The sequence below is a fragment of the Molossus molossus genome, unplaced genomic scaffold (genome assembly GCF_014108415.1).
Source record: "Molossus molossus isolate mMolMol1 unplaced genomic scaffold, mMolMol1.p scaffold_m16_p_21, whole genome shotgun sequence".
NCBI lineage: Eukaryota > Metazoa > Chordata > Mammalia > Chiroptera > Molossidae > Molossus > Molossus molossus.
Window position 1 is genome coordinate 16,165,626 of NW_023425357.1, and position 25,475 is coordinate 16,191,100.

General features: G+C 48.0%; 1 protein-coding gene and 1 non-coding gene across 4 annotated transcripts in view; one reads left to right on the top strand and one right to left on the bottom strand.

The window, feature by feature from the left end:
* Nucleotides 1-8,254: 8,254 nt before the first annotated feature.
* Nucleotides 8,255-25,475, bottom strand: part of GARRE1 (granule associated Rac and RHOG effector 1) — a 69,370-nt gene continuing 52,149 nt past the window's right edge. For 2 of the 3 annotated variants that reach the window (XM_036274422.1, XM_036274423.1), the window contains exons 10-16: nucleotides 25,349-25,446; nucleotides 18,631-18,756; nucleotides 16,486-17,519; nucleotides 14,317-14,482; nucleotides 13,108-13,245; nucleotides 10,637-10,715; nucleotides 8,255-9,699 (exon numbers count right to left, since the gene is read on the bottom strand). In XM_036274422.1, coding sequence (XP_036130315.1) covers nucleotides 9,391-9,699; nucleotides 10,637-10,715; nucleotides 13,108-13,245; nucleotides 14,317-14,482; nucleotides 16,486-17,519; nucleotides 18,631-18,756; nucleotides 25,349-25,446 — 1,950 coding nt within the window. In that variant the 3' untranslated portion in view covers nucleotides 8,255-9,390. The remainder of the gene's footprint in view (nucleotides 9,700-10,636; nucleotides 10,716-13,107; nucleotides 13,246-14,316; nucleotides 14,483-16,485; nucleotides 17,520-18,630; nucleotides 18,757-25,348; nucleotides 25,447-25,475) is intronic. The other variant, XM_036274421.1, reaches the window with a different exon arrangement.
* LOC118639636 lies at nucleotides 11,516-11,622 on the top strand. The gene has a single exon (XR_004961216.1). It is a non-coding gene; the product is annotated as a U6 spliceosomal RNA (small nuclear RNA).

The window sequence follows — 25,475 nt, forward strand, 5'->3', positions numbered from 1 at the left end:
ATAACGTAGGCCAGGGACAAAGGTGGCTTGGGTCAGGATAGCAGGAGTTGGGCATGGTGATCTCAATATATTGTGAGTAAAGAATTGATAATTTCCTGGTGAGAGAGAGATAAAGAATGGTCAAGGGAGACATCCAGTTTTCTAACTGAATTACTGGAAAAATGGAATCATCATTGCATCTTGCAGAGATGCAAGTTTTGTGGGGAAGATCATGATCCTGTTTTTGAGCAGGCTGAGTTTTCAAAATCTATTCGACATCTAAGTGGAGGTATTGAGTTGGGTATTTATGTCTGGAGGACAGGGGAGAAAAGGTTCGAGCTGGAGGAAGAACTTGGGAATCATCAGTGATTAGATAGCATTTGAATGACACTCTCCAGATGAGAGTTTGGATGAGAGGGAGTGAGTATAGTCAGAGAGGAAAAGAATCCAAGAACTGGGCACTCAAATTGAGCTTCTTTGTTGCTGGGTTCCCCCAGAGTAGCCAGCCATCCAGGCGTGTGCCCTGTCCTGCTGCAGGCCCAAGCATAGGTCTTCCTACCACCCATCTCCCAGCTCTGTGCTATCGATGCCACCTCAAGGCCCTTCAAATGGCTTTTCTTTCCCTGCTCAGAATGATCTGGAGTCCTAAAGATGAAGAAGGAAAATAGGGAGGGGCTGAAGACTGAAATGAGTGGTCACGGGACTTTGCAGGGAACAGCCCTGCCCACATGGCCCTTACTTAACCAGAGGAGTTTTGGGTCAAATAACAGCTGAGATTTAACTGAGCTTCCCATACCCAGCACAACCATTACAGCTCTGAACAGCATCTGTTTTGCTGGAGGTTCATGAGAAACACTCCAACCAGAGTTTCCCATCTAAGCCAGTTACTTGTCTGCACAGAACAGCACTTCCAGCCCTAAATCCTGTGTTTCAGAACAGAACCTCATCCTACAGGAAAGCCAGTCTCAGCAGCCACTGCACCATTATTCACTTGTCCTAGGATTCCTTGGATGATGTCTAGCCCAACAGTAGCCACTGACTCCTTTTTTCTAGTAGGCTGTCTTTGGTGACTATGGTAGATATCTCTAGTCTTTGTCCTTAACCACTACCTCCTGTCCTTGTGTTTCTTCCTCTGACTCCCTGATTGTATCAGATATGAGCACATGACCCTTTAAGTCAGCCAAACAGGGTCTTTTTCTGTGACCCTGGTACAAGCAACAGAAACTACAAGCTTTTTTAGACAGAGTGGGAGGGAGGGAGAGAGAGAGAAACATCACTGTGAGAGGGACATATCAACTGGCTGCCTCCCACATGACCCTGACCAGGGCCAGGGACAAACCACAACCCAGGAACGTGCCCTTGACTGGAATCGAACCCGCAACTCTTTGGTCCACGGGCTGACACTCTAACTGCTGAGCCAACCTGACCAGGGTAGAAACTACTAGCTTTTTGTAGTGTTAAGTTGGCTTTCTGAAAGGACAAACTTGAGGATCGGTCCCTGGTCTCAAGGAAAACAATGGAGAGAATGACCCCCAGACAGAAGCCAGAGTGAATCTCACAGGGCCCAGGTTCCTGGGGCTGGGCCATCTCTGTTTGCATCTGGTACACCAATCGGTGGCTTCTCTTAATGGTGATGTTGTTTTGAGCTGAGCTGTCACTGACAACTTCAGGTCTTTCCAAAGGTCTTATGGGTGTTCACCTGTCCACTGTCTTCTCCAATATTCTCTCTCATCCACCCAAGCCCATAGGAGCAACTTTGGGTACTGAGGAAGCAGCAGGAGATGAGGCCTCTGATCATTGCCTTTTTTAAAGTTATCTTTTTTACATTCCTTTATGTGCATCTTCAGGTTAGCCTCTGTGGTTCCCAACAGCTTCAACTATTTCTGGATTTCCTTCATAATATTTGAGGTTTAAAACATCGTACTTTGAAATTCCCAAGTTGCATGGATTTTGTATATTAGCAAAAAACTACGTTCTTACCTGGACAGCATAAGTCACAGTAACTAAGGAGAGAAAATACTAAAAGGAGTAGAACAAAGGAAAAGTGTTATTAATGGAAAGACATTCATCATCCAACTGGCATGGTTATTATTCCTGCCAGTTTACTCTGTGCAGAGCTCTGCACCCGAGGATGTTTTTCCATTTATTTTCGGACAGAATGGGAGGGAGAGATAGAAAAATCGATGTGAGAGAGACACATCAACTGGTTGCCTCCCGCAACACCCCCACCAGGGCCTCAGGGTCAGGGACCAAACCACAACCAAGACACCCCCCTTGTCCGCAGGCCGACACTCTGACTGCTGAGCCACACCGGCCGGGCTCTCCAATGCAACTCTTAAAGCAGCCCTATGTTGACTTCCCATTTAACAAACAGGTTAAGAAATCTGAAAACAGCCACTCTGCTGCTAGTAAGTAGAGAATCAGCCCATGGTTGCCTGATTCCTGAGCTCTGTTCTTTATCAAACCCTGTCCTGTCTGCCATTTCCTGGCTCTTCCCCATCACCCCAGTTTTGCTTTAACATCAGTTAGGCCTCTGATGGACAGGGTAGAATTTTACAAGTGGAGATGGCCAAGAATGGCATCTCAAACAGAAAGGACAGCCGCATGGCAAAGGCAGAGAGGTAGGAGAATCCAGCCACGGCATCAACACTGCTCCCCTGGGCCCAGGTCTCCGGATCTGTGCAGGGAAGTAGGGAGAAACCCACCAAGGAAGGTGCAGTATGCCGGAGAGTGATCAGTCGCTGACTAGAGTGTGAGGGTGGCATCGCTGATCAAATCTTGGGGAGTAGAAGGGATCTGTAGCTTGCAAAAATACCAATGGAAGGTAATCTTATATTCTGACAAAAGTGAAACTTAGTTTTCTACCACCATCGCCACAATCGGCACCGTATGTTGTACCAAGCCTGGTGTGCAAACCTCAAAGTGTAGGGTTCAGAACCCCAGGAATCCTGAGGGCAGTGAAGCTCCCAAGGGTCATATGTGCCCACCCCAGGGGCTAACTAAACCCAAGGAAAGAAAACCTGGCTCAGAACGTTCCAAGACCCAGCTTCAGCACAGGCGCTCGGGGTGGGGGCGCACTTTCAAGTGAACGCAGGTCTGGCCCCGGAGAGGAGAGAGAGGACTGGGGTGTGGACTTGAAAGCATGGGCTTGTTATGAAATCCAGCGACAGTCTTAACTTTCTATAAGGATTAATTTCATAGCCTAGAGCAGCCTTGGAGAACCAGTTGGCTTCCACTGAGTATTTGCTAAACTAGCACTTTGTGAGCCTGTGGCGGGCGGGCAAAGTTCTAACAAGAGCCCTGTAGTGCAGATGGGGAAACTGAGGCAGAGGCACTTGGGTAAGTTCAACCTTAACGTGGGGCCGCTGGACAGGATCAGGCAGGACCTGGAGGGAGACCGGAGGATCGCTCGGTAAAGGTGGAGGCAGAGGGAGAGAGACTGGGGGAAGGGGCGGTGTTCTGGGGCCTGAGTTGAAGAGGCCCGCAGGAGGTCGGGGTGAGGGGATCCACCCCACGAATTTTCATGAGCTGTTCCTGTTCCGGAGAGGCGCGCCCACTGGGCATGCTGAGTCACTGTGAGCGAGCGAGAGCTAATCACCACACCCCCCTGGACTCCCCGCAACTCCTGGCGCTGCACCCGCTCTCTCCAGGGGCTGTGCGCACGAGTCTACACGCGGGGAAGGGGGATCCGGGCAGGTTGGTGGGCAGGGACCCCACCCGCACGCGTCTGCGTGTAGGCGCGCACGTCCGGGGTGCGCATGTGCGCATGTCCCCGCGCCGAGCTGGGAGCAGGGGTGCGGGAGCTGCACTTGCAGACGCCTCTGTTTGCACGTCTGGGGTGGTTCTGTGTGCGCACGCGCATGCGAAGAGTGGGAGGGGGCGTCAGCGCCCTCAGGAGGCCCGAGCTCGTCCTGCACAGCCGTGACCCTTTGGGAGGTCGCCCCACATCTTCCCTGTGAATCCATTGTTAGGTCTGTTTAACCCCCCCTCCCCCCGCACATTGGCGTGGGTTTCCATGAGAATAAAAAGCTCTATACTTACTAAAGGGCTCCTGGGTCCTCCCCACGATTCCTAATGTCAGTCCCTCCTTGAGATGGTAGTACAATCTCTGGCCATCAAGTATTTTAGTCCAAAGGGAGAGGCGATTCCATTTTAAGTCTAGTTCTATTTTCTTGCTCGGTATTAGAAGTTGGCCTCTGTTCCCAGCAACACCTTTCCTTTCGTCAGGCTTGTGGGGGAATTGCTTCCCGCCGCTCTGCACCCTGGACATGTGGCCATGAATGACTTGCTTCTTCCTCTCCTGAACCCTTGGTTCTAGTGAGGGACAAATAAATGTGAACACGCGATTCCAGGGAAGTGCTAATTGTTGTAATGAAAAAAAGGGTAGAGCCTGAGAGAGCTGATGGAGAGGCCCCAGCAGGGAGCAGTCCCAGGAGAAACAGGCAAGGTGATGTGGAGGGAGCAGGGGTGTAAGGAAAACCCTGAGGCCAGAGGGAGAGGCAGGAGTCAGCTGAGGACCAGGTTGGTGGCAATGGGATTGTAAGAACATGGCAGGATTTTTTTTTTTAATCCTCACCTGAGGACATTTTTGCATTTATCTTCAGATAGAGCAGGAGGGAGAGAGGAAGAGGAAGAGAGAAACATCGCTGTGAGAGATGCATCAAGTTGCCACCCTCATGACCCCAACTGAGGTGGGGGACAAACCGCAACGGAGGTGTGTGACCTTAGCAGGAACCAAACCTGGGTCTCTCTGGCCTACGGGTCGAACCACTGAGCCAAACCAGCCAGGGTGAACATGGCAGGATTTAAATGTGTGTAAAGATACACTTATAGGACATCCTGATGCATTGGATAAGGAGACTAATCCTGCCTTCTAGGATTTCTGCCTGAGAAACTGGGAGGATGGATGGTTGATGGGAAATATGGAGTTGTCTCCCCTAAAAGGCTGAATTTTATGGGCAGAAACTGCCTCTCCTTTGCAGTCCTGGCTCCTAGATGACATTAATAAATGTTGAAATGAACACAACACTCCTGAAACAATACTTCCTCCTCAGCCCATATGCCCAACTCATTCCCAATAAAAGCCATGTTCAGTCCCTTCACAGCCATGCAGAAGCCTGGGCCCAGCCAGCTGTGTTACTTCCAGAAGCTTGCCCCTGGAGGGTCCTCATACTCCCAGGCACGTATGTAGGGCGCCTGCTAGGCATGCTGGCCACGTACAGTGCTTTTTGGCAGTTGAGCACCTGGCCATTGGAATGGGTTAGCTCCTCTTTGTCTCTAGATCAGGAAGCAGATCACAATAGGAGCTACGCAGTGCAGAGGGCCATCCCCTTCCAGGACCATGGTTGGCATTCAGAATTTCAGCTACACTCCTAGAGCTGGATGCCCCACCCAGGATACCCCAAGTGAGAAAATATCAACCTCACAAGGATCTCACTTGCCTGTATGTCCCCTTCTATTTCTCAACTGGGCTGAGGCCTCCAAGGACCCTCGAGGGGTTCAGGTGTAATGTCTGTTCTGCTTCCATTACTACCCATCCAGCACATTAGCCAGGGCTACACGACTCCTCTCTCCACCACTGCTGTGAATCAGGTCAGTGAACAGCACCAGGTGCTCGTGTTAAATAGGAACACGCTTGGATAAATGTGTTTTCCCAGATAGCTTTCTTTTTTTTTTATACGGTTCTTGATGAGAAGACACAATTTTATTTTTTTTATTTATTGAGACATAATTTTATTTTTTTTATTTATTGATTTTAGAGAGAGAGGGAGAGAGAGAGACAGAAACATCAATGAGATTGGATGCCTCCTGCATGCCCCCCACTGGGGATCGGGCCCACAACCTGGGCATGTGCCCCGACTGGGAATCGAACCGATGACCTCTTGGTGCATGGGGTCAACGCTCAACCACTGAGCCACACTGGCCAGGGCTCCAGCTAGCTTTTATTTATTTACTTATTTTTTTCAGATGGGGGGGGTGGAGAGAGAGAGAGAGAGAGAGAGAGAAACATCCACGTGAAAGGGACACATCGAGTGGCTGCCACCCACACAACCCAACCTGGGTTGGGACAAACTGCAATCAAGGCACACGCCCTTAGCAGGAACCAAACCCAGGTCTCTCTGGACTGCAGGCTGATGCTCTAACCGCTGAGCCAAACCGGCCAGGGCTCCAGCTAGCTTTGAATGTGAACTTTCCTTAACATACTCATTCAACATGGCTGTTACTAAGCAATCTTGTCCCGAGGTGCAGGTCCCCACGCTCAGCTTCTAGGGATCTCAGCAGAAAGAAGTGTGAGTGGCGCTCACACTGTTAGATTATATATTAATGCTCACATACTTTGTTTCCCTAAATTCATGAAAAAAGTTTCAATGAAGTGCTGTATTGCTGTAAATGAAAATGAGTTGAAATTCCTCTGTAACCCAATATCTAGTTGTGGTTCCCTGTGTACAATCTATTCTTCTGCTTAGGAGGATGGTCATCCAGTGAGATGTCCCTCTGAGCTACAGTCTTGCTACATATTGGGTCCCTCATCCCTGGGTTTGTTGCCTCGAAAGGCTGCCTGGGCAGCTGATGGCACATATGCTTGGTGGAATGTGGGTGTCGGCAAACCACAGTCCAAGGAGAGCTTGTATCCTTCCAGGTGTTCTTCACCATGACACCGCCCCCCACCGCCCCCCAGAGGCCTAAGCTCTGGCCCTGGGGAGGCCAGTAGGAAAGGTGTGGCAGGTCGTCTTGCTTCCTGCTCACCCACCCCAGCTCACCCTATACCTTCAGTGGTCTCTCCCCTTTCAAATTCTCAGAATCAGATGACAGAGTGACCTGAAAACCCACTCAGGTGCAGCTTCTCAAAGTAATGAATCAGGCAGGGCTTCTGACATGGTTTCTGTTGCAGTTCATTTAAAACAGATTATACAGCCTGGCTGGTGTGCCTCAGTGGACTGAGCATCATCCCATGGACTGAGAGGTCCCGGTTTGATTCCCGGTCAGGACACATGCCCTGGTTGCGGGCTCAATCCCCAGTGGGTGGCGTGCAGGAGGCAGCCAATTGATGTTTCTCTTTCACATGGATGTTTCTCTCTCTCTAAAAAATCAATAAAATATATTTAAAAAACAAAACAACAAAAAACACATACAAAATATATTATTAAATGTATATTTTTAATAAAGCCAATAGTTAATTTACTTATAGGAGCTTTAAAAGTAAGATACAAAACGTACAGTTCCAGTTTGGAAGCGTTGTAACTATTCACACAATGTCCTGCTGATGCCTGAGCAAGGCGGCCACGCCCGGCCACACAGAGGACACACACACTCACACAGGCACACACATGCGCTTTGGAGAGAATCCTCTGCCAAGCGCAGCACCTGGAATTACCAGTGTTCAGAACAAGGCGGTGCTGAGAACACAGCACCTACCAGGAGATCACACAGACGGCTTCACACAGTCTCACAGCCCATGGAGATGCAATTACAAAACGTCTTAAGAAAAACAGACTCAATGGGACAATTAGCAATGTCGATGTTAGCTGCGTTGGGGCATCAAGGACTGACCTTTGACCAGGGTGAGGTCTTGGGGAGGCACTATCAAAACAAGAGTACTTCAGTATAACAGAACTTGAAATACGAGGTACTGTGGACACATTACTGGAGGAAATTGAAAACTATCTTACAAGTCAAACAGCCACAAACAACATCAACAGAGATTAGTGTACACACTGTGACAGCTAACACAGACAGGAGCCACGCAGGGCTGGTGCAAAGCACGTGCCTGAAAAAGTCTATGTACAAAATAGTTCTCTGTAAACATGGTGAGGTGAATGTTCAGAACCCACGGTGAAGGATCTAAGTACAGGCAGCAATGGCGTCCCCACACAGCACAAGACAACACCCGAGGCCTGGAAGTAGCCTGGCGACAGTACTGAAAATTCAGATGGCTGGGCTCAGACACCCTAAGGGCCCTCTATAATTAGTGTGTATACATACATATATATATATTTTTTTCTTTTTGGTATTTTTAAAATATAAATTTACTTATATCTGTAGAAAAATGAGAACATAAATGTGTTATTACAATCTTTGCTGGAAAAGGTTATATGGAGTTAGAAAGAATAAACCATTTATTAGTAGTTAACATATATTAAAATGGTTTAATGATTTAAGAAAATATAAAAAAAATATTAATACTGTCAAACTTTCATACCAGAAAATATTACGAATTTTTCTCAATTAGACTTTTTCAAAGATGAAATATGAAAAATTTAAATAAGTTTTATATAAAGAACTTCTGTAACCTCAATTAATATACAGTGGGATGTCTATTCTATATAGATATATTTATTATTATTTCTCAATTTAAGCACCATTCAATTCTTCTGGATCCATTCTGGCTGGAAAATATCCCTAAATCCACAGGATGTTATCTATTTAATGGCATGTTAACTGAAAATGAGGTGGGTTTTTTGTTTTGTTATTTAAGAAAATACTTTAAATTAATTCCTATCTACATCTTAATTGGTTTGTCTTGAGCCAGCTCACAAAAGTCACTGTAACCTCAAGTACAGGTGTCTCTGCACAGCCCCTTGGCCACCCCCCACATCTGAGACTGCACTGAAGCCTCTGGCTGTGCGTGGAAGGACCCGAGGGCCACCTGTATCTTTACCCTGCACAGACAGCAGCCAGCTGGCTCATCTCCACGCACCATCAGGAAGATGCCTCTGACACCAGTTTTATGATCCTGCTTTTGTAAATCCGATAAAGGCCACACTCCCCAGGTGCTGCTAGGGTGGAGAGGGACTGCCCAGCACAGAAAACCCAGGAGACTGCTTCTGATAACAAATATTCTATATGTTGCCCATTTTGTATAAGCTTAAATAAAAATAGTGTTGAACAAACCTCCAGCTGCTACATTTGTTATCTTAAAAACTTCAATGCATTTTAGGCAGGAGATGTTTTAACTGAAAAACAGCTGTAAAATACAGTGATTGGTGTGGTCATCACTCAACGTGTTAAGGAGGGGAAGGGTTCAGAATGGTCGGTTTTGCAGTCAGCCTTCAGGCCTGATGCCTTCCCAGCCACACAGTGAGACTACAAACTTGAAAGCTGTGTTTCTCAGAGTGTGGCCTGTGGCCCAACTGCATCAGAATCACCAGAAGTGCTTATTAAGCTCGGAGATCCCAGCATTTCCCTGAGAAGGGTCAGAGACCTCCGTCTTCAGCTGGCCCTCCAGGGGTCTGATGTCTCCTAAGTTTGAGAAGCTAGGCCTTAAAGGCTTGGAACAGCCAACCACCCCCATCCCCAAGGATCCTGGGACAGGGGTGCACTGGTCCTCTTGGGGGCTGGTGCCAGCTAGTCAGCCCTGGGATGGGGACATTGGCCCCAGCGGCTTTGGGTGGGCAGGCAGGCTGGCCTGGGTCAGTACTGGGGCAAGTAGGCTGGCCTGCGCTCAGCCTTCCCGGGGAAGGCCTTGAAGCCCTTGGGTGCTGCCTTGTGTGCTGGTGGGGGTGGGGGCTGTGGTGGGGTCTGCACATAGGTGAAGGAGGTGGCGCTGCAATCACTGGTGGCAGCCCACACTGGGGACTGCAGCATCTGCATGGTGTCGTTCCACCGGCTGCCAGGGCTGGTGACTGCATAGAGCGGTGCGCTTGGGCTGGGCAGCGTGCTGGGCAGTGGAGAAGGGTGTTGCCAGGGTTCTTTGGGTGGCCACGTTTTGGTTTTGTTATCCTGAGAGACAGAAGAAGGTTCTTAGTGGCATTTCTGGCAATGTATCATCTTTCCCACCTCCCAGATGTCAGGGTGAGAGCCTCTCCCTTTCCCATGGCCTGCAACAGCACCATCCAAGAGAACCCGCAGTGACAGAAATGTCTGCACTGTTCAGTACAGTAGCCACTCTCCAGTTATGGCTATGCAACCAAGGGAATCAATTTCTGTTTTTTAATCCTCACCCGAGGATATTTTTTCATTGTGATGGCATGGAAGAGAGAGAAAGGAAAAGGGAGAGGGAGGGAGAGAGGGAGGGAGAGAGAGAACATCAATGTGAGAGACACATTGACTGGTTGCCTCCCACACGACCCTATCCGGGTAGGGGATGGAACCTGCAACCCAAGTATGTGCCCCTCACTGGGAATCAAACCCACACCCTTCAATCCAAGGGCTGGCCCTCTAACTGCTGAGCCAAACTGGCCAGGGCAAGGAACTCAATCTTTATTTATACTAATTTCTATTCAAATAGCCACATGTGGCCACTGGCTATCATATTGGACAGCACAGTCCCAGAGCTTCCTCTACACATGGCTCTGAGTCAGCTGAGTTGGTGAATCATTTAGACAAAATTATGGGGGGAAAAAACGTCGTTCACCACAAAGATCCCATCATTTTTTTGAAGCCCTCTTAAAATTTCAGCTTTGGGCCCTGGCTGGGTGGCTCGGCTGGAACATCGTCCCGTACACTAAAAGGTTGCGGGTTCGATTCCCAGATGGGGTGCATTCGGGAGGCAACTGATCAATGTTTATTTCTTACACTGGTGTTTCTCTCTCTCTAAAAATCAGTAAAAACATCCTTAGGTGAGGATAAAAAAATCAAAACTTCAGCTTGGGAACCTTGCTCATGGTCTGTATCCCACAGAGACAGCCCTCTGTGGCCACAGCAGAGCCCACGATACCTGACTGACGTCCTCCACTGTGGTAAGAAGAGGCGGTGAGGGCAGTGTGCCGGTCTCCTGCTCTCCACTGCTGTGTTTCCTGAAAGAACCAAGAGCTCAGTGCAGTGCAGTCTGGCTTCCTGTTCAGCCTACCTCCAGGGGGCACCCGGTCCACTTGGCTCTGGCATCTGCGGCACTGATTCTAGGGGTATGCGGGGGTGCTTGGGTCCACAGCGTGCAGGGGAATAAGGTGAGTCACCATCGAAAGTGCACTCCCAGAGGCCATCACAGGGCTGGGACAGGGGAGGGGTGGCAGGCACCAGGACAAGCACTGGCTGTTTCTCTGGCCTTTTGTTGATTTATTCAACAGATACTGGGTATTTACCACACGGTATGGATATGCGGCTACAAACTAAAAGCCTGTTACATTTCACAGCCGACGTGAAAGCATGTTCTAATGCTGATGAAGGCAGGCTGTACGCAGCAGGCTCCGAGGCAGGAAAAGCAGCCCACAGCGCTCCTGCCTGCAGACCACGGTCTGCAAAGGTGGCACTACAGGTGACTTCTTAGACGTCTAGTCGGCCTCTCCGATTCCCCACGTCTCAAACAGAAGTCTTAAACTCCACCCTGGCTGCATCCTGCTGTCCTCCCAGTCTTGGCTCACGGCACCCTCTTTCACACACATAGATAGATGTTCAGGCCAAAAACTTGCCTATCATCCTTGCTTTTTCTCTCTCACACACACCCCACTGCCAACACCTCCCCAGCTGCTCCCTCCTTGTGTTCAGAATGGGACAGAGACCTCCCTGTCCCATTCTGAAAACAGAAAATCCATCTGTCCCCTGCACTCCCTGACCGCAAACCTGGCTTTATTTTTCTTCACAGAATCTAACTCAACCTGACATATTTGGTTGTTGTTTTTAAATTTTCCTTTCCTGATACAGAGAAGATTAGCATGGTCCCTGTGCAAGGATGACACGCAAATTTGTGAAGCGGTCCATATTTATAAAAAAATAAAAATAAAAAAATAAATCTTCCTTCCCGCAGCAGAATATAAATTCCACTTTGTTGTTTGCTGCTACATCACCAGTGCCTGGTACATGACAGATATGAATGAATGAATTATGAATGAATGAATGAATGACTTTAACTTCCCTGCGCCTGTTTCTTCCTATGAATTGGGGGTAAAACAGTACTTGTATAATACGGTGGTTGCTATGAGCTGAACTGTGTCATATGGACCCCAAATTCATATGCTGAAGTCCTAACTCCCAGCACCTCATACTGTGAGTGTATTTAGAGATAAGGTGCTTACAGAGTTAAGTTAAAATGAAGTCATTAGGATGGGTTCTAATCCAATAGAACTGGTGTCCTTATAAGAAGAGAAGGTGAGGACGTGGACACACAGGGAGAACCGTGTGAAGACACAGGGAGAAGGCGGCCATCTGCACGCCAAGAAGAGAGGCCGCAGAGGCAATCAGCCCTGCTGACACCTGGATCTCAGACTTCCAGCCTCCAGAGCTGTGAGAAATATGCTTCTGTTGTGTAAGGCCCCCCCCCCACACACATCTGTGGTACTTTGTTACGGTAGCCCTAGCAAATCAAGGCGGTGGTTGTGAGAACTGAGTGAGAAAATGCACATACATGCTTACCTGGGCCTGGCACCCAGAGAGCACCCTCTTGTGTTAGCAGTCAGCGCCGTCACCACTGCTACACTCTGGGCGTCCTGACTCAGCTACCCTTCCCTCTCCGTCCACCCACTCCCCACTGCTACCCATGAAGCCTGACCCTGCTGCGCACCTCTCCACCGCCCCCGCACCGCTGCTGAGCCCAGGCAGCCTGAATGCTATTTCCTGCCCGCACCCTCTAGACTGCCGCCTCTGCGCCTCTGCTTCCTCACACCCCCAGTCTCTGCTTCTCTGTAACCAAACTCTCCTCTTATTTCAGGGTCCATTTTAATTTGTGACTCCTTTTGCAAACTTCTTAGATCTGAATATACTATATTACTATTTTTTTCAACTTTGAAAACCATTCAGAGGTCATTTTATCCAGCTCCACCTTTCCAAGGAAACAGGGGGAGTCTGGGCCAGGCTTCTGTCTGGAGCTACACAGCCCATCAGTGAGTCCTGATTACCACATGGCCATCCTGGTCCTGCTCTCCCCACACAGAAGGCTGCCTCCAGCGAGACACAGACCAACACCGGCAGACCCTGTCTCCGAACCCTCCCTTGTCTGCCATACTGGTATTTTCTGGGTACCACTGGCATAAGACTGTTCTGCCAACAAAAACTCGACCCAATGTTAAGTCACCTGGGCTCCAAGCCCGTATGGTAGCCCCACAGAGGCCTCAGCAAGACAGTGTGGGAAAAGGCCCTCTGCCTCTTTCACACCAGGCTGGCTGGGGACAATGGGCTCCTGAGCTGTCCAGGGGAAGAAGCTGTGGATTCCATTCACGGGCCCCTCTGTCCTTTGATTTAGAAATCTCTTCCTACCTTCTCTGCTTGACGGCAGCAACGAGGTCAGGCCCTGAAAACATGGAGAACAAGCTGTCTCCGTTGGCAGAGGACGTCTCATCACTAGAGCTGGCTGAGTCTCCCTGAGTACCCGACCAGCCGCTGTGCAGGCCATCCCTGAAAGGCAAAGAGAGAAGGGCCCCGGGCCTCCTGTAGCCGCAGAGCCTGGCTAGACAGCCGAGGCAGCCCCCAGCCCCAGCCAAGCTCTGAAAGAACAGTCTTTACCCTGCACTCCTCTCACAGCCAAATAGTGGATTCTTCTTTTATCCTCGCCGGAGGACATGGTTGTTTTTTTTTTTTTTGCATTTATCTTTAGATAGAGTGGGAGGGGGAGAGGGAGGAAGAGAGAGAGAGAGAAACATCGACGTGAAAGGGACACATCGAGTGGCTGCCACCAGCACGACCAACCAGGGCCGGGGACAAACTGCAACTAAGGTACGTGCCCTTAGTGGGAACCAAATCTGGGCCTCTCTGGACCATGGGCCGACGCTCTAACCGCTGAGCCAAACCGGCCAGTGGTTTCTTGTCTCTCATCCGCAGGTCTGCCAACTTCAATTACATGCCGACCTGTGACTGTGTGGTGGGTTGGTGTCCCTACAGTTGTTCAGGGCTCGGCTGTATTGCACATGCATCACTGCCCTTCATTCCTCTCAGGAGCTTGTAGCTTACACATGAAACTCATTTGAGAGCAAACAAGGAGTTGAGGTGGTCTTTAGCTATCCAGATTTATTAACCAGGTAGCAATGAGATGTGAAAAAGTCCCAGTTGATTTAGAATGAAAATCCACAATTCTCCCCATACATTGGAATCTGCACCATATACCTTTGCCTTCTGTAAGCTGTAGGGATCACATTCCATAAATCACATGGGTTTCACAGACACGCCCCTTTCAGCAGAAAGACTATGTTAAACACGCGGTGTCTTTCTAAGCACCACCACATAAGACCCTTGTCTAGGGGTGGTAGAGTCTGTCTTGAAAATCAATTTTACACCAATGGTGTGTTCACAGGGACACCTCATGCCACCTGGCATCCCACAGTCACTCAAAAAGCTCTGCCCTGTGAAGATCTGTCCGTGTGTCACTCTTACGTGTGTGCCTGGAACTGAACTGCCTGACAGGCATGCACAGAGGCCCCACGGGGGACACCGAGACCCCAACTTGGCTCTACCGCCACGCCCAGCACTCACCCTTCTGTGAAGAACTCTGGGAAAGGCCAGGTCCGATGGGCATCGTCCATGGGGGGCCAGTGTCCCCGGGGGTTGCCTGGGCGGCGACCATGCTGGACTTGCCGCTTCTGCTGCATCGCCTGGCTCACTCCTGCCACGTAGCGTGCAAACTCGGGGTCCGAACCCACTGTGTTAAGACAAAGGGATAAACAGAGTTTGGAGCCAAATTGACCTCATTCCTTTGCTGCATTCTGAGGATGTGCTGCTGGTCACACACACAGTGAAGAGTGGGGAGGAGCTGCCAGCCTGTGGCCGAGGTGGTGGCAGGATGTGCCTGGCAGTCTGCAATGGTGACATGGGGCTTTGGCACACAGGTCTGAAGTTCACCTCTGGTGTGTGCTTGGGGCTGTCAGGAAGGCTTATGCCCAGGACAGAGGCAGGTTGAATGTGAATGGAAGACAGAAAGAGAGAACACAAAAGGTTTGTTTTACCCATGGCTGAATACTAAAGATAAAAACTTTCGATTTTCCAATGTCTAAGGCTACATACGTAACAACTTGGAAAATCAGATGATGACCAGTGAACTGAGAACTTGGAAGTTATCAGAGCATCAGGGCAGCCAGACAGAGAATATACGCCATTCCCACTTGGGCTCAACTCTGATCACATAGTTTCCTGGATACTGGACGGCAAACTTGCTCATTCAGTCTGAAGATAACAGGACTGGTAATAACGTGAAATGTATTAAACACACTGGACAGAGCTGAGTAAGGATGTTCAGGGCAGTAAAAGTGGGAGAAAAAACAGCACAAAAGGTAGAGAGAGTCCAACAAAAACGATGGCAGGAAAATATCTATGGGTCACAAACTGAGTATGACTCAGCAGTGTGTATGTTTTAGCTTCAGGTTGGGAAAGATACTAAAGCACAATCCCACTGTTAGCTTGTTCTCAGGGCACTGCCACAGGACCACTGCATGAAACCGTGCCATCTGTGCACTATGGACATGCCCACAAGAGGGGCGAGTAGGGGCTGAAATCAAGGCCCTGTCCCTGTGAGTCCAGCCATGCCCCTTGGGGCTGTGTGTGCCTGTCCAGAGGGTGCCTTCAGTAAGTCACCTGTCCAGTGGAGTACCCTTCCTCAATTTGCAATAAGGGCTATACAGACTTTCTGCCCTTGGGGCAGGGTCTGCAGAAAGCTACATTAAAGACATGAAGGTCATAAAGAAATACCCAGAAGGAAAAGCTGGTAGGAGTCGTAGGCTAAGGAGAGAAAGACAGTCTGGGCTTCAGTAGGTACCAACCGTGATAAAATTCTGCCAAACACCATTTATACTTTGTCAAAATGATATGACTGTCAAAAATGTACACTGTTTTCAGCAATCAAGAAAATGTGCCATGCCTACCCCGCAGTGCCAAGGTGGGCTTGCTCCTCCACAGCAGGCGGAGCTGTTTGCCCTTCCTGTGCCCCAGGGTACAAGGTTCCCCACATCCACCCACCCAAGGCCTACAAGAACAAGAAAAGCAGGAGCAGCAGCTTGAGAAATCTTCAGAGACATAAGAAAACATTTCTGCCCTTTAACATTTAATGCTGAGTTGTTTCACCAGGGAATCTCCTCTCCTGGTGGCTAATACTTATTTACAGTATTTCACAGTACTTCCCTTATCAATGAAATATATTTCCCATTTCTATATACCTTTTGCTAAATTAGAGAAAAAAGTAGTTTCTATATACTTATCTTGCAACTACCCACCTTACCAGATTTGTTTACTGATTCTAGAATTTGTTTATTTTGACCAATTCTATTGCCAGCAAAGAGATGTATTTTATCATCCTTTTCTGAAGCTATCCCTCTTATTTCCCTTGTTTTAAAAAGAACTACTATGCATATATGCATAACCAATGGACACAGACAGTGTGGGGGGGAGGCAGGAGGGGGAGCGGGATTGGGAAGGAGGGGGTCAATGGGGGAGAAAACGGGGGACCACTGTAATACATTCAATAATAAAGATAAGTTTAAAAAGAGAGAGAGAGAGAAACGGAGGAGGGGAGAGAAACATCAATGTGGGAGAGGTGAAAGGGTCTTTAAAGTCACTCCTCCCAACAAGTAAGGCTGTGGCAGGCGGCCTTAGGAAGTACTCAGTGATTACATTTATGTTACAACCCTGAGGAGAGGAGGGGGACTCACGCACCTGCAGGATCAAAAGGCAGAATCTCTCCCAACATTCCAAAGACTCCATCACTTTGGTCACGGTTTGGCCAGGTGTTATTTCTAGGTCCCTGAGGCTTCTGCCCCAAAACCTCTGACATCACATTATCCATATAGCTGCTCACCAGACCCAAGCTGTACAAGTCAGAACTGAGATCAGATATGCCAGGCCACTGGCCAAGAGGAGACAGACCCGCTCCAACGGGCTGTGCTGGCTGCTGGGATGAGCCATGCACCCATTTCCCAGGAGCCCGAGGCTGGGGTGGGGGCTGCTGCGGTCCAATGGGTTGGAGCAAGTGTTGGTAGTATTGGACCTGGGGTTGTTGTTGCTTTGGGGACTGCTGCTGAGGTGCCAGGCCTGGCTGGGGTGTAAGAGGTGTGTGCGCCCCAGCCTGGGGTGGCCGCGGTGCAGGGGGCGCGGGCAGTGGTGGCTGCTGTGGCTGCATGGCTCCTGCCTTCTGTTCGGTCACCATGGCTGTGGCAGCAGAATTACGCCTTGTCACTAACGGGGAGCCCTGATGTGACTGGCCCATATTGAAGCCCGAGAGAAAATCTATCACCTCCTGCATTTCCTGATCGGTTGGTAAGTTCATACCCTTGTCGTCCTTGCCATCATCCCCTTGCAGAAAGTTGTCACGCCTCTCCATGAGAAAACCATTGGCCATTTGATTACTGGAATTCTGAGCTGACTGTGAAGGGTCTGTAGTCCTGGGAAAATTACCAATGTTCAAAATGCTTTGTAACCTTGAATCAATATTACTGGGCACTTTGGCTTTCTCTTCTGCACACCCAGCTATGAAGGTATTTTTGGAAGGGGTACTTAGGATGGAGTAACTTGTGCTGCTGCTGGAGCTGGTACATGATGCTTTCCTAGTGAGCCGGGACGTCAATTTGGAGAAGGTCTTCTGCAGGCCCCCCGAGGGTTTGTTTCCATTTCCAGAAGGCAGGTCAGCCTGATTCCCAAAATCACAGATCTCCCTTTGAAGCTGGATCTGTATGCAGGGTAAAGCTTGTTCCCTAAACAGAAATGTATATTTTTAAAAAGACAAATATACAACTTGGACAATGAAATGGATCCCTTTGTATTTAAGAAAGACTTGAAGAACAAAAAAGATCTCTTTGGGTGGTATTAGGTTCACTTATTTTATAGATAAGTAAATGAACACCCAAGAATTTTAAGTGTACATAATTTAAGTACTGACTACCTACATTTATTATAAAAAAATCTATAGTGTCTAACACAGGGCTCCGAAAACCACATGAGGATTCTGAGCAAAACCCTTGAACTGCAGAACAGGACAGCAAAGCAAGGCTAGAGGTGAGGATGCAACTGGCAGAGGCCTGCTGTGTGCCTGGAGACCAGAGACTGAGTATGCAGATGCAGCAGAGGGACAAGGGGCAACTCCACACAGCAAAGAGGAGTGAGTGGGCAGGCTCAGCTGCCCTGCTGTCCTTGGAACTGATTCACAGACAGTGCCAAGAACTGAGGGTTGTTACTTCCAAAGTGTCACGAGCACCCTTTTCCAGGACTGAAAGAGAGCTCTGGAGACAGAAAGGGCACTGGGTGGGAGCAGAGGCAGGTGGTGGCTAGTGCACCACCCTGGATAAGCCGCCTCACTTCTCTGGACCTCCTCGTGCATGAGTTCAGAAAGGGGGAGGACACATGGCTGGATGTTTAATGTCCCTCCCTGTTCTAAGGTTAACAATTTACAAAGAGATAATTTTGCAACTGTCAGCTACTTTCAGATATAAATCAAGTTCACGCAGGATATAAGCATATTTTCTAAACATTTCTTTGCTCTTAGTTTGTAAGGAGAATGAGAGTTGGGTTAAAATCCTTTTGGTGGACTCATTCTCAAATGATAAAACAGATGAAGGTAAAAATATTAACAGAATGGGGAGTCTGAGTAAAGGGCACAGAGAAATTATCTGGCCTATTCTTGTAACTTTTTTTTAAGTTTGAAATTATCCCCCCGCCAAAAGTTACCCAAAAGTCTCTCGTCTTATGTAATCTCACACTATCAGTATGTGTATTATCACAGTATCACATGAAACTGGATGTGGGAACACTGTCCCTAGGTGTGGACCTGAATTCAAACCCATTCCAGTGCCCGGCAGAGACACCGACCTGCCGGCCCGCCAGCGGCTGATGTCCAGCACAGCCGTGTAGAGCACGTCCACCAGACCCAGGGTCTTCTCGGGATCCAGGCTTCTCTGCAGCAGGGACATGGTAGCAGGGTCTTCTTTCAGGCACCTAGGTACAAACCAGGCTGCGTCAGTCTGCGCTGCACTTCTCGGCAAAGGTGTTTCAAGCAGGCCTCATACGAAAGGCTCCCATTTTTCCACACTTGTGCACTGAATCACAATTCAGAAACTAAGAACATTTAGAGAATGACAGGGCTAACACTGAAACACGCTGCTCTGCAAGAGGAGGAGGAGCAGTAGGGTCTGGAGTGTCTGTGGATCTCTAACTACCTAGAATTCCTAATGGCCTCTCCCTGTCCAACACCGGCTCTGGTCCGACCCCCCCCCAACCCCCGCCCCGCTGAGACTCTGTGGGCTGGCACGATGTCTAGCCCTTTGCAAACTCTTTCTACAACACGCCTGCCCCACTTCCTCTACAGCTCTTCACGCCTGCACCCAAGAAACTGAGGGTCAACAGAGGGAACAAACCTGCACGGTATGCCCCCTGGACTCACTGCAAATTTCAGGTAAGCTACAAACACAGCTTCCCGTAAGTTAACTTTTTCCTTTTCCAGGATGATTGTTTCACCACCCTCGTTTCTCCTCAGAACTCTGCTGTCCCCGCCAACTCGCCCTTTCCTCCTATCTCAACTGTCCCTTAACTGAGAACACACAGACAGATGAGATCTGCCTCCCTCACCACTGATTCCACCACCTCTCCCGTGTCCCTGCCCGTGCAGCCTGCCTGTCCCTCCCATCACAGTGGACACGAGCTCTGCTCTTCCCCAGGCCGATTCCTGCCTGAGCACTGCACACTGCCCTCTGGTTTTCCCAAGGACCCCTGCATGCAATTACCCATGTCTCCCCTGTGATATTCACTTGGGCAAACAAACCAGTCTCACCAACCACCTTGTCTTAGCCCCACATTCCCTTCCAAACACTGCCCCAATTCTCTGCTCACCATTTTAGCAAAACACATAATCTCTTCCTCTTCCTTACCTTCTATTTCTCCTCTCATTCCACTCTGACCAAGCTTTCATCCCCATCGCTCCACTAAAATAACTTGGATCACACAGCTTAGGTCAGTTACCTCACTCCATGAGTCTCCACCTCACTCATCTCTCAGCAACACTGCATGTTTCTTTCCTCCTGGATCCCTGTCTCCTGCAGCTGCAGTGACTCCAAACTTGCTCGAGTTTCTTTCTACCTATCAGGCAGCTCCCCCTTGGTCTCCTCTGCTGACCCCTCCTGCTCCTCCTTCTCCTGCCTCTGCATGGTGGCATGTTCCAGGCCTTGTCCTCTCCCTGGAGTGCTGCAGCGGGTCCTGCGGCTTCACAGACCATCCCTGCACCGAAGACTCTCAAATTTCCTTCACCAGCCCAGACTTTCCTCCTGCACTCCACTCTCATGTGTCTAACGCACACTTGACATCTCTCCTTGAACACTTAACAGGCAGCTCAAAGGCAGCCTGGTCAGCACTACTTTTGATACCTCTCTTCCCCGAAAGACCCATTCTGATGCCTACAGACTTCCTTAGCAAGTCTACCCCAAACCTATAAGCCACCTCTAGCTCCCTCATATCCCACATCGATCTTTGAGCAAATCTTGACATCTCTTCTTCCAAAACGTAGTCTGCCTCCAAGCACTTCTCACCACCTCTCTTATTACTGCTCTACTTCAAGAAACCACCACCATCTGTGTCTTAGGACCAACCTCCCAACTGGTCTCTTTTTTCCTCTCTGGTCCCTCCAAAGGCCCAGCCTCCACAAGGCAGCCAGAGTGAACCTGCTATAGCACAAATCAGAACACATCGCTCCCATTTAAAACCCTCTACTGGCATCCTATCACGATGAAACACAGCTCTCAAGGCTCTTTGGGACCTGGCCTCTCCTGACTCTCTGCTCACACCTCTCTTCACTGTCACCTACATTCACCTGGGCCTAGCAACAAGGCCTTCTCTCACTCCCTGAACATGCTGGGCTCGTCCACATCTCAGGTCCTTTGCTCTTGTTGCTGCCTTCTCCCGGACTGCTCTCCCTTGACAGCCACTCCTCACCATTCAGGTCCCCAGGGCCCATGCAGAGTATCTCCACCAAGACACCTTTTCCGAGAGGGAAACCAGGAAGAGGCCGTCTGTCTGCTCCTGGGCACCCTGGTAGTTGAACAGTGAGATCAACACTTGCGAAGCCACCCTAAGAAGACAGCAGCACTCTCCATCGTGACTTTGGTATAAGAGGAAATATATCTGTGAGACTGTGAGCTGGCAGTTTCAGGAACACTGGAAAAGGCCACGAGGCAAGCTCTGACAGTGCCCCACCAGCCCCTGGATTCCTGAGAGAATCTTGGCCAGTGGACCAGGCCAAGGTTCAGGCACCAAATTCTCTCAGCCTAGGATCACTGATTATTAGGACACACTTGCTCTGTGCTCCCAAGCCAACTTCTGCTTGTGATTTGGCTGGTCACATATGTTTGCCCACGAGGACAGCATCTGCTGGTCATGCAGAAAGGAGTGCTATAGTTCCTGGTGATAATAATTTCTCTTTCGGAAAAATCAACAAATTATTCATCGGTCTTGAGAGTAGTCCCTTTAAGAGACTAAACCCATTCTTTTCACGGATCACTCAGACTTGCTTAAAAACCCTTGTCTATTCTGCCCGGTTGGTGTGGCTCAGTGGTTGAACATCAGCCCAGGCACCAAGAGGTCACTGGTCAGGGCACATGCCCAGGTTGTAGGCTCAAACTCCAGTGGGGGGCATGCAGGAGGCAGCCAATTGATGTTCTCTCTCATCGATGTTTCTATCTCTCTCTCCCTCTCTATCTAAAATAAATAAATAAAAAAAATATATATATTTTTTATCCTCACCCGAAGACACTTTGCCATTTTTTGTTCAGATAGAGTGGGAGAGAGAGAGAGAGAAACATCGATGTGAGAGGGACACATAGAGTGGCTGCCACCTGCACGACCAACCAGGGCCGGGGACAAACCACAATTGAGGCACGCACCCTTAGCGGGAACTGAACCCGGGTCTCTCTGGACCGCAGGCCGACGCTCTAACTGCTGAGCCAAACCGGCCAGGCAAGAAAAAATATTTTTAATTAAAAAAAACCTATTGCCTGTTCTTAGATAAAAATCCAAGTCTCTTAAGGACCCTGCAAGTCCTGGCTGCTATGAATCCAGCACCCCCCCACCCCCCGCCGTCATCACCCACCATATCTCTTCAGCCATGCTGGGTCACCCCTCAGACCTTTACTGTTCCTGCTGCCTGCAATGCTTTCTCCCCACCTACTCTCTGCATGGCCAGCTCCTCTTAAATGGCACATCCTCAAAGAGAGCCTTCATGACTGACCTCCTCATCCAAAATAGTCTCCCCTATCCATCTCTACCCCAGTTATTCTCTATCAAAAGACATCATTCTACTCTTACCCCCTTCATACACTTGCCAGTGTTTGAACTTCACTCTTAGGCTTATTAGCTCTTTCGTCCGTCCCCATTACAAAGCTCAGTTACAAGCAGGGACCCTGTCTTTCTTGCTCATGATTAAACTCCCAGAGCCCAGGCAGTGTCTGTCACATAGTAGGTATTTAGTAAGTACTTACTGAAAGAACAACGGATAGCTTAAATATGACAGTTTAAAGATCTAAGTAAAGTATGACTTTGGGGGAAAACATCTGGCAGCAAAGAATATAATAAAATCTTGACTGGCTTTGCTAACAATTTCATTTTCTTGACAGTGGAGTAAGGTAACCACTTCTGTTTGAGTCAGTCTGTCTCAACAAGCACATATTTTGTTGTTTTTTTTGTTTTGTTTTTGGTACATGCCCTTAGTGGGAACCGAACCCGGGACTCTCTGGTCCATAGGCCAATGCTCCAAGCGCTGAGCCAAACCAGCCAGGGCTTGTTTTCTGTTTTTTTTTTTTTGAACAAGCACATATTTTACAACTTAAAATAAACAAGAAACCTTCATATTTTTACCAAAAGCAACCAGCAGAGGGAGCCTCTCCAAGGAATCATAGCCCAGAAGGTCTTTCAAGGAGGTAAAATGAATTACAAAGGAAATCAATCATACAGTTTTGAAGTAAACTAAAGTGTTAACCATTTCAGTACTAGCTGTTTATATTTACCCCAGTTATACAAAAGTTCAATCTGTTTTTTTCAAAATGAGAATCCGGGTTAAATTGAATATTTATCTTTCTTTTTTTATAAAAAGAGAATCAGCCCGGCCAGTGTGGCTCAGTGGTTGGTGGAGCATCGACCCATGCACCAGGAGGTTGGTGGTTCGATTTCTGATCAGGGCACATGCCCAGTTGTGGGCCTGATCCCCAATGGGGGGCATGCAGGAGGCGGCCAATCCATGTTCTCTCTCATCGATGTTTCTATCTCTCTCTCCCTCTCCCCCTCTCTAAAAATCAAGAAAGAAAATATAAATAAATAAATAAATAAATAAATAAATGCCAACAACCTTAAAAAAAGAAAAGAATTAAAAAAACTTGATTGATTTCAGAGAGAAAAGAAGGGGGGGGAGGGAGAGAGAGAAACAGACATCAACTTGTTCCACTTATTTATGCACTCACTGGTTGCTTCTTGTATGTGCCCTGACCAGGGACTGAACCCACAACCTTGGCGTATAGGGGTGACGCTCTAGCCCACTGAGATACCTGGCTAGGATAAATTGAGTATTTTTCAATAAGAACTTGGATTGGAAAATAAATTAAGAATTGGGGAACACAAAAACCTTATAGAAAAGTGAGCTTTAAATTTGTTTGATTGAATATTTTTCAATAAGAACTTGGATTGGAAAATAAATTAAGAATTGGGGAACACAAAAACCTTATAGAAAAGTGAGCTTTAAATTTGTTTGATTGAATATTTTTCAATAAGAACTTGGATTGGAAAATAAATTAAGAATTGGGGAACACAAAAACCTTATAGAAAAGTGAGCTTTAAATTTGTTTGATAGGGCCCTGGCCAGTTTTGCGCAGCGGTTAGAGCATCGGCACAGACCAGAGAGTCTCAGGTTGGGTTCCTGCTAAGGGCACGTACCTCAGCTGCAGTTTGTCTCCGGCCCCAGCTGGGTTGTGTGGGTGGCGACCACTGGATGAGTGTCTCTCACCTCGATGTTTTTCTCTCTCTCTCCCTCCTGTCTATCTGAAGATACATGCAAAAAATGTTCTCAAGTGAGGATTAAAAAAAAAAAAAAATTGTTTGATAGGAATAAAAACATGTATATAAATTACTATTCATTTCAGGAAACAGTATAACATCTGAACAATCAAATTATAAATTTTGGTGAGAGGCAATACATAGATGGGAGATTGGGGACATGAAATGTGCCAACGCCTACTTGATACATCAACTAGTTCTGAACTTTGGGCACTGGGCCCTCACCATTCAAGAAGAAGTGGTCTAAACACAATCTGTGTTATGCAGTTCTCACTTTCATCCATACAGGCACCAACAGACACTGTTCCTTACTACCTCTACTATTCCTACATATGTGCTGTAAATACTTTCTGTACAGCCAACTGTTCATTCAGATGATAATGTTAATAGCAAAGGTCTTCTGATAGATGCTTCATTTCTGCTGTTTACTGATAAAGGATAAAGCTACGATGCCGATCCTTATAACTGAATTTGTATGGACATGACCAGGATACATCCCTACAGGTGGAATTGTGAAATTGCTGAGGTCATATTCCATATTTGAGGCCTCTGATATATTAAAATGCCCTCCAGAAGGGCTGTGTGATTTACTCAAGAACTTCTGTGCCTGTTTTTGTATAGTCTGGCCCAAATGCAGTATTATTATTCTAAAATAATTTAACATGATGGGCAAAACGGCATCGTACTGTTTCTTTACTCGACAAGGTAACACACTTTCTCCAAGTATTTGTTGACCACACCTCCTGATTTACCTGTTCATGTACCTTACCAATTTTCTTACTGATTTGTAGGAGCATTAAAAATAAAAACAGTTCAGTCTGTCCCGTGATTTGCAATGATACTGGATATGTATTGATATGAACTTAAGATCACCAGAGTTGTTGTTGGAACAAAGGTGGAGAAGAAATTTTACGTTCTGGACTCAGCTTTACAGAAATACTGGGTAACTTAGAGAAAATGATATACTCTGTTTAAAAGCTGTAGACGCGGCCTGGCCGGTGTGGCTCAGTGGTTGAGCATTGACCCATGCACCAAGAGGTTGCTGGTTTGATTCCTGGTCAGGGCACGTGCCCAGGTTATGGGCCTAATCCCCAGTGGGGGGCATGTAGTAGGTGGCCAGTTGATGTTCTCTCTCATCGATGTTTCTCTCTCTCTCTCTCCCTCTCCTTTTCCCTTCCTCTCTCTCTAAAATCAATGAAGAAAAAAAAAATTAAAAAAAAAAGCTGTGGATGCAGTAACAAAGAAAAGATAAGATTGGTCATTATGATTCCTGCGTATATAACATTTTAGTTATATTACTGGTCAATGAGACTTGGCTTTAGGCCCCTTGACCTCCTCATCATGGACTGATAATCACGACATGGCACTAACATAAACCCACATAAGCAGAAGGCGTGTCCTGTCAGCTAGCAGGGGGTTTGTCTAAGACACAGCGACATTTTCAAAGATGTGCAAACTTCTATCAGAGCTTAGGCTTGTATTCATGCAAGAGTCACATTACCATGTGGACGGGACTTGAACCACAATTCTGGAGCCTTCTAAACTGATTTGGGGGGCATAGGCTTCTTTATTTTCTATCTGTGCTGTATCAACTACCACCTAAGAGAGAAACAAATGTAACAATCAGC